Below are 9,161 nucleotides of genomic sequence, written 5' to 3'. Positions count from 1 at the left end.
CAGAATCGACTTGCCGACCAATCAGAATCGACTTGCCGACCAATCAGCACAAGCTCTCATCCAGTATGAACTGTTGCTTTCTTTGAAATTTGACATTTTTGTATCTGTCCTGATGCATGCAAGACAAACATGGTAATACTCTTGGCTGAATATTTAATCCCAATCCTCAGGCTAAATTCTGACAGAGTCCCTGGACTCGAAACATTAACCCTGTTTCTCTCTCCAAGATGCTGCCAGATCTACTGAGTTTCTCCAGCAATTTCTGTCTTTGTTTGTTTCAGTCCTCCAGCATCTGCAGTTCATTCTTCTATGTCAGGCTGATGTTTTGGGGACATGGATTCGAATCTGACTGTGACAGATGGGAGAACTTTTAATTCAGTAGAAATCTTGAATACAAAACTGGTCTAACAGTGACCATGTAACCACTGTCAATTGTCAGAAAAACCCACCTGGTTCACTGATGTCCTTTAGGGAAGGAAACTGTCATCCTTACCTGGTCTGGCCTACATGTGACTCCAGACCCACAGCAATGTGATTGACTCTTAACTGCCCCCTGGGTCATTAGTGATGGGCCCAGCCTCTGAGACCTATGTGCCAGCAGTGAATAAAAAAACCCAGCACATTCCAGGGTGGGTCCATTGCAACTTTGGCATTCGGAATTTTCACAGTGACTGAAGAATGGACGTGTAAACCGCTGTTTTCTGTCTGCAGGTGATGCTGCCGGGGGAGCAGAGAAGAAGCCGAAGGTCACGGAATCGCTGGGGATGGATGAGATCAGACAACACGCACAGGGTGGGACACTGGGAAAGCTGACAGTGCCGGTACTCAAGGAGATCTGTAAGCAGTACGGCCTGAAAGGAGGCAGCAAGAAGCAAGAGCTGATCGACGCCATCACCGGTCACTTCACTGAGAACTGACCGAAACTGAGTTCAGGCGATAAGACGGGGTCTGCTCTCGGGTTTGTTTCGCAAATGGTGGGTGGGGGGGGCGTGGTGCAGGGTTTGCCATCACCGCACGTAACTGAGGCATCGCAATCACGGAGATAGCAAACCTCTGACCCTAGCAGCAGCCTGTATCTGAGTCAGTCCCAATCCAAATACAACAGAATCGAGGCCCACTCTGACTCCATCTATCCTGAACTTCTCTATATCATGAGAGTAGCACGGGCTTCCCTTCTGAGCTCCCCTGGTCAAGAAGCTTTAAAACAACAAAACAATCCCACACAAGATATTTTTATACCTCCCAAAATTTGTCACAGGTTTATTTTATTTTTAACATTGTACCTAGCGCTTGTAACCGACACACATTTAGGGACATAGTGGGAAATATCAGAACTGTCTCCCTCCCTGTTGTTTATATGAAGGGTGCAGGGATGACTGAGATTGGTCATGTCTGTATGTTACTGTTTAACAACCAACTACCATTGTTCATGCCTAGTATAGTGAACCTTGGCTGGTCCCTTGGAAACCGCGAGTTAAGGTACGGTTGTAGATCTAGCAAACAGGATAGGTTTAGTGTGGATTGAGGGAGAGACAGACAGACACAGTTTGAAGGAACAGCATAGCCTTGCATGAACCTAAACCAGGGTTTAACAAAAGTATACACTAATAGGGAGATTGGGAGACTTCACTTTAACTGGCTGCAGGACTGAGACTTTTCTGATGGGAGGGAGTGAACCTCTGGATGGCAGCACCACAATAGGAACAAGATGAAAAACTGAAAATGCTGGTATTGCACAGCAATTCAGGGAGCATCGGTTAACGTATCAGTTCAATAATCTTTTACCAGAAACAGGAGCAGGCCATTCACTCTGATCTGGGTGAGAGCATCCAAGGTTAATCTGAGGATAAGAGTTCACTGGGAAATTGTATAACAAACCATCTTGTATCCCTGTTACTCAGCACGCTATCTAACTTCCAATCCTTTATTTTGGGGTATCTGTATTTTGTATCGATAACGAGAGTTTAGCAAGGTCTTTTTCAAGCGTTTTGTTGCCTGTTTTGTTGAGTTTTCATCAGTTTTTCTTTTGGAAACATTACAATTTTCTCCCTTCCTCCCTCGGAGTTCCCCGCGGCTCCCTCAGAGATCCCCACGGCTCCTTCGGAGATCCTCACAGCTCCCTTGGAGCTCCATGGTTGTGCCCTTGTAGCTCTGCAATACTAGTGCTCACCTCCCATACACACAGTAATACAATGCAGCTGCCTGAGATTCTATTAAAGTACTGACATGCCTCTCAATATTTAATCTTGAATTTCGTTATTTTTCTAAATTAACTCTTCCTTTAAATTGTTTGTATATTGTTTGTATCTAAGACCTGATAATGTGGAGAAATAAAAATTATTCAATGTTGAGGATTGATCTTTGTAAAATAAAAAAAATCTAATTTTGACCATTTTTGAAAACCTTTCTGCTTTTCTGTCACAGATGTTTTAGGAAATTAAATTTTACTTTGCTTCGCTTTCTAAGCTGGTTTTGGCACTAGACTGAAAGGGTTAAACTCAGCCCGGTGTAATTCTTTAAGCTTCTTACCATGGATGAGGGAGTGGTTGACCCTCTGTGACGCTCGGTGTGTACTGGAACTGAAAACTACAGATTGGTACAGGTGAAACAGGCTGGCACTAATGGCACTACCAAGGTGCTGTCGAAGAGGCTTCTATTGGTCAGTTTTGTTGTTGGGACTGCTTTCCTGCCCTAACTTCATTTGTTTCATTCAACAGATATCAGATTTAAATGCCATCTCCCAGTGTTGTAGGAATTTTTGATGGTGAAAAGTGCATTTGCAGCAAGAAAGATATATTTAGTATTAAACATGGCTATCATAGAATCCCTACAATCTGCAAGTAGGCCATTCAGCCCATTGAGTCTGCACCAACCCTCTGAAGAGCATCCCAGCCAAACCCAACCCCCTACCCTATCCCTGTAACCCTGCCTTTCCCATGGCCAATCCACCTAAACTGCACATCCCTCAACACCGCACAATTTAACATGGCCAATCTACCTAATCTGCACATCTTTGGACTGTGGGAGGAAACCCATGCAGACTTGGGGAGAATGTGCAAACTCCACACAGACGGTCACCTGAGGCTAAAATTAAACCTGGGTCCCTGGCACTGTGAGGCAGCGATGCTAACCACTGAACCACAATGTAAGAATGGGCAGGCTAATTGGTTATAACTTCACTGTTTCGATTAGGGCCAACAGGTATTTTAAAACCCTAATCAACAGCAGTTAGGGATGGGAAATAAATGATGGCTTGGCCAACAACGTCCACAGAGTAGCAATGAATAAATCTTAAAAAAAAGTTGTAGCTGTCAACTTGAAAATGTCCCATGTATGACTACTGTTTGAATCTTATAACCATTCCCATATTCATGCTTCCCAAAGTGCTTATTTGCTGTATTAACCACACATGGCTTGCAGAATACCTTTTGGAAATCCAAGTATATGACATCTACTGGTTGCCCTTTATCTACCCTATTAGTTAAAATTTAAAAAAACACTAAAGATTTGTCCAGCACAGTTTCACTTTCATAAAACTGCAAACAAGGGGTGGGCAATGGCCTAGTGGTATTATCCCTGGACTATTAACCCAGAGACCCAGGTGATATCCTGGGGACCTGGCTTCAAATCCTGCCATGGCAGATGGTGGAATTTGAATTCAATAAAAATCTGGAATTTAAAATCTAACATTAACCAAAAAATTATTGCCAATTGTTGGAAAAACCTGTCTGGTTCATTAATACCTTTTCGGGAAGGAAACTGCCATCCTTACCTGGTCTGGCCTACATGTGACTCCAGACCCACAGCAATGCGGTTGACTCCTAACTGCCCTCTGGGCAATTACAGACGGGCAATAAGCTGCCTGGCCAGCGATGTCCTCATTCCATGAATAAATGAAAAAAAACTAAACAAAATCCTGGAATTACAACAGCTCAGAAACAGATCTTTCAGTCCAACCAGTCCATGCTGAACATAATCACCTCCTGTGTAAAAATTTTGCCCCTCCTGCCTTTGTTAAATCTCTCTCCTCTCATCTTAAAAATGTACCCCCAAATCTTAAAATCCCCCATCCTAGGGAAAAGACAACTACCATTAACTCTATCAATACTCCTCATTGTTTTATAAACTTCCACAAGAATGCCTCTCAATCTCCAATGCTCCAGTGGAAAAAGTCCCAGCCTATCCAGCCTTTCTTTACAACTCTAACCTATACTCGGTAAATCTCTTCTGAACACTACCCAGCTTAATAATATCGTTCCTATAACTGGGCAAGCAGAACTGTTTTGACTTGTTGGCTTTAATTCCTGACTTGCTAAATCTCTGTAGTCTCTTTGGCTTCTCAAGCTTCTCAGATCCTCAGTGGAGGTAGTCCCTCTAATTGCATCTGTTTTTCTCTCTGCTGCAACAAATATTGTTTCAATTTTTAATCAGAATGTGTTGCATATTTTCTAATCACCCTGTTTAGAGCTCTGGAGTAGGTGAAACTTGAACTTGGGCATTCTGGTTCAGAGATAGGGTCAGTATCCATACACAACAAGGTGTCAGGAAGTATTTTTAATCAATCCATTCAGACATGTAATGATACATCCTTAGGCCAGGATAGGTGGCATTTGAACCTGGACTTCTCTGGTTTAGAGGTTAGAACATAATCTGTAGCGGACTGGTGTGGTTTTATGCAGATAGAACTTGAAAGGATTCAGAAAAGATTTACAAGGATATGGCAGGGTTGGAGGGTTTGAGCTACAGGGAGAGGCTGGATAGACTGGGGCTATTTTCCCTGGAGCGTTGAGGCTGAGGGGTGGCCTTATAGACGTTTATAAAATCCTCATGGGCATGGATAATAGCCAAGGTCTTTTCCCCGGGGTGGGGAACCCAAAGCTATAGGGCATAGGTTTACGGTGAGAGGGGAAAGATTTAAAAGGGCTGCGTGTATGGAATGAGCTGGCAGGGGAAGTGGTGGAGGCTGGTACAATTACAACATTTAAAAGGCATCTGGATGGGTAGATGAATAGGAAGGGTTTAGAGGGATATGGGCCAAATGCTGGCAAATGGGACTGGATTAATGTAGGATATCTGGTCAGTGTGGACAAGATAATCCAAAGGGTCTGTTCCTGTGCTGTACAACCCTTGACTCTAGATGCAAGTCAAGGTTACAAAGGTTCAGGCAGGTTTTAAATCATATTGTTTAAACTTATGCAGCCTTGTGTTAAAACTGCAATTTTCAATCCTCCCAATTTTTAGCAGCATTGCCAAAGGACAAGATTGAAAACGGTGCTGCTTCTCAGCAATTTAGGCAGCATCCAGAAAGAAACATTTAGACCAATGACCTTTCTCAGGTGCAAGCCATTCATCCCTTCGACTCTATTCTGTCTGAGAGCAGTGACGGTTAATCTGAGGTTAAGAATTCACTGCGCAGTCACAGCACAGACCAGTTTATATCACTGTTCACCAGCAAGCTAACCAAACCCCAATCCTTTATTTTGGGTTGACATTAGTTTTGTAAGTGATGAGAGTGCAGAGTTTAGTGGTTTTGTTTTTAAAGTTCTTTTTTGCTAGCATAGTGCTTCCCCTGTCTGCTGTTCTTTTGGATCTTCCTACTTCCTCCCTTGGAGATCCACTGCAGTGTCCTCAGACTGTCAGTTTCACAGTTGTCACTCCTTTGTTCTCCAGGCAAAGTCACCATATTTCTCCCAGACTGCAGGGCAGCTGTCACATGAGAGAATGGTGGGGGTTTAACCCAAGAGTCACCACTCCTCAGGCCAGGGGAGAGGTTAAGAATGAGAGTCCGTCATGGTGACCTCAGTCAACGTGGGAATTGAACCAACACTGTTGGCGTCACTCTGCATCGCAAACCAAGCACCCGGCCACCTGAGCTAAACCAACCCCTGATTTCCAGGAGGCTGAGGAGAAGAAGCGGGAGATGAGAACCTTCAGCAGTAACAAGACTAGAACAAGCCCTGGGGGAGTAGGGGTGACTAATACTGAGCCTCTGTTTAAGGTCCTTGGGAACACTGAAGATGTACCAGTGGAGTCGGTGGGAAAATTGTTGAGTGACATGTATTCAGCCTTGTACAAACCAGACCCGGTCACTGTCCATATTCACATCTCAAGCTGCGATTGGGGAACTAATTTGATTTCTCTTTGTTTTTGCTGTGTTCAGCTGTTGGCGAGTTATTCTGATCAGAAAGAGTGCGGTGTCTTGTTTACAGAAATGTGATCATACCCATAACATACTGGCTGGCTTTCTGTTGGTATCTGACCTTTGCCTCTGCTTATAAATGCCATGAGTGAATGATGAATGAGTGATTTATTGTCACGTATATCTAGGGAGATACAGTGAAAAGTGCTCTATTGCCACAATCCGGTACAAAAGAATAAAAATAAAGTACTTTAATAGAGTTCGTCATAATCGGCCGGGTCCCAGATATGGCTCCGGGACTTTTGCAAGGTCCATGCGTCGGGCCTATAAAGATAGAAATCCCCACTCAGGTCACTGCCGCCGCCCTCCCAGCCTCCCCACGACGTCAGGAAGGTGAAGAAAAGAGAAAAAGACAAAAAGGAGAGAGAGAAATAAAGGATTGCAACCAGCCTTGAGCTGACAGGCCTACTGCGCTGGTGCTACTGTCACACCACCATGGTGTGCAGTCAGTAAACACATATCACTTTATACAGTGTCAGCGTGTAGGGCTATCAGAAATCTTTACAGTGTTAGCTGTTCAGATTTTGAGGGTGGGGTGGGGGGAGTGGTGACACAGATAGTGACATAAGGCAGAGCTGAGGTTTGTTCTGAACGTTCTCCATAAATCCTTCCAGACCTCCTAAACCAAACCTGTCCCCCTCACGTTGGACCAGATATGGCTCTGGTTTATCCAGGGCAAAGGCTATGAGCCCGATGACGGTCTACCAATCGCACTGAAGACGCAGGCTCCACAACTCACTGTGCCCCAAGCCGAGCTGTTCCAGTACAGGTACAACACTAATATCTACCCGACAATGTGGTATGGCCCATATACAAAAAACAGGGCATGTTCAGCGCAGTCAATCACCACCCGATCAGTCTACCCACAATCATCAGTAAAGTGATGGAAGGCTCTGCCAGGGCCACTCAGCTCCTGACCTCATGACAACCTTGGTTCAAACATGGACACGTGAGGTGAGATTGATGTGAATACGGCATGAAGGAATCCTAACAATACTTGTGTTAATGGGAATCAGCGGTGGGGTGGGGGTGGATTTCTTCACTGGTTAGACTCATACCTGGCACGTAGAGAGATGGTTGTGGTTCAACCATCTCAGCTCCAAGACACCTCTGCAGGAATTCCTCAGGGTATGACCTAGACCCAATCATCATCTTCCATTGATGACCATCCCTTCATCACAAGGGGTGATATGTTCGCTGATGGTGACATGTTGTTCAGCAACAATCACACCTCCTTGCATTCTGAAACACTGCAAGACCTGGACAATATTCCCAGATTTGGGTAGGCAAGCAGCAAGGAGCATTCACACCACACCTCTGCCAGGTATCCTTGACAGGAGAGAATTTAACCACTGCCCTTTGAATTTCAATGGCATTACCATCAATGAACCCTCCACCATCAACTTTCTCATCAGAATATAAAGGCAATTCTGATTCTAAAGGTTACACAACCAAAGAAAGTTGTGTGAAAGACCATCAAAGAGGATTTGTAATTGCAGGAAATAAGAACATGAACAAACTTTACATTTACCCATGATTGTTATATCCTTTCTTAAAAGTTGTCACGCATAGAAACCAGGCCCAAACAGAGGTTGGCTTGGCTGTGACAGACTTAAAGTCAAGTACTTGAAAAGGTTCAGAAAAGATTTACAAGGATGTTGCCAAGGTCGGAGGGTTTGAGCTAAAGGGAGGGGCTGAATAGGCTGGGGCTAGTTTCCCTGGGGCGTCGGAGGCTGAGGGGTGACCGTACAGAAGTTTATATAATCATGAAGAGCATGAATAGGATAAATAAACAAGGACTTTTCCACGGGGAGGGGACATCTAAACCTGGAGGGCATAGGTTTAAGGTGAGAGGGGAAAGATTTAAAAGGGACCCAAGAGACAACTTTTTCACGCAGAGGGTGGTGCATGTGTAGAATGAGAGGAAGTGGTAGAGGTTGGTACAATTACAACATTTAAAAGGCATCTGAATAGGTATATGATTAGGAAGAGTTTAGACGGGCCAAATGCTGGCAAATACAACTCGATTAATTTAGGGCATCTGGTCAGCACGGATGACTAGGGATGAGCAAATAAATTCTGACCCAGCCAGCAATGCCCACGTCCCACGAGTGAGTAAAACACTCACGGGGAGGCGATGGTCTATTGGTATTATCACTGGACTATTAATCCAGAGACCCACATAATGTTCTGGGGACCTGGGTTTGAATCCCGCCACGGCAGATGGTGGAATTTGAATTCAATAAAAATATCTGGAATGAAGAATCTAATGATGACTGTGAATCCATTGTTGATTGTTGGGGAAAAATCCATCTGGTTCACTAATGCCCTTTAGGGAAGGAAACTGCCATCCTTACCTGGTCTGGCCTACATGTGACTCCAGACCCACAGCAATGTGATTGACTTCTAACTGCCCTCTGGGCAATTAGGGATGGGCAGTAAATGCTGCCTAGTCAGCGATGCCCTCATCCTGTTAATGAATAAAGGGGGAAAAAAAATCCTGACTGTCGTTGGACACAGACTGGACGTGGGACAGATTTTGACGATTTGGTGATGATAGTGAAAGAGGCTGCAGACCCAGTTAATGGTGACCAGCCTGAACCAGGGAGTAGTCCAGAAGATAGTTGTCCTCATTGGGACAGAGTTAGGGAGACAGCCTCATGGTCTGGGTCATGTTAGTGCACAGACTGAGAACCCATTAAATACGGGGCAATTTACCTTCAATCACTGAGCCCTGGGTTTTGGGCTCCTACCCCCGGGGGAAGCAGTTCCCTATTCTCCAATCCCCACCCCATGGGGGAGAAAGGACAGTTTAAAAGTGAGCCTTTCTGTCAGGGTGGGGGAATGGAGTTGGGCTGGTGGGCCTCCCTCATAATTTGTACGAATACATTCAGTAAAGTCTAATAATTTGACCAGAGATAGTAGGAACTGCAGATGCTGGAGAATCTGAGACAACAAGGTG

At 44.7% G+C, this 9,161-nt stretch overlaps 1 protein-coding gene across 1 annotated transcript in view; it reads left to right on the top strand.

The window, feature by feature from the left end:
- The window catches only part of xrcc6 (X-ray repair complementing defective repair in Chinese hamster cells 6), a 29,832-nt gene extending 27,438 nt beyond the window's left edge, over positions 1–2,394 (top strand). The window contains exon 11 of the mRNA XM_020520758.2: positions 712–2,394. Coding sequence (XP_020376347.2) covers positions 712–917 — 206 coding nt within the window. The 3' untranslated portion in view covers positions 918–2,394. The remainder of the gene's footprint in view (positions 1–711) is intronic.
- Positions 2,395–9,161: the final 6,767 nt, after the last annotated feature.

This window comes from Rhincodon typus, chromosome 37 (assembly GCF_021869965.1).
Source record: "Rhincodon typus isolate 14 chromosome 37, sRhiTyp1.1, whole genome shotgun sequence".
NCBI classification, from domain to species: Eukaryota; Metazoa; Chordata; class Chondrichthyes; order Orectolobiformes; family Rhincodontidae; genus Rhincodon; species Rhincodon typus.
Note: the sequence above shows the minus strand (reverse complement) of the source record. Positions and strands in the feature narration are given on the sequence as shown.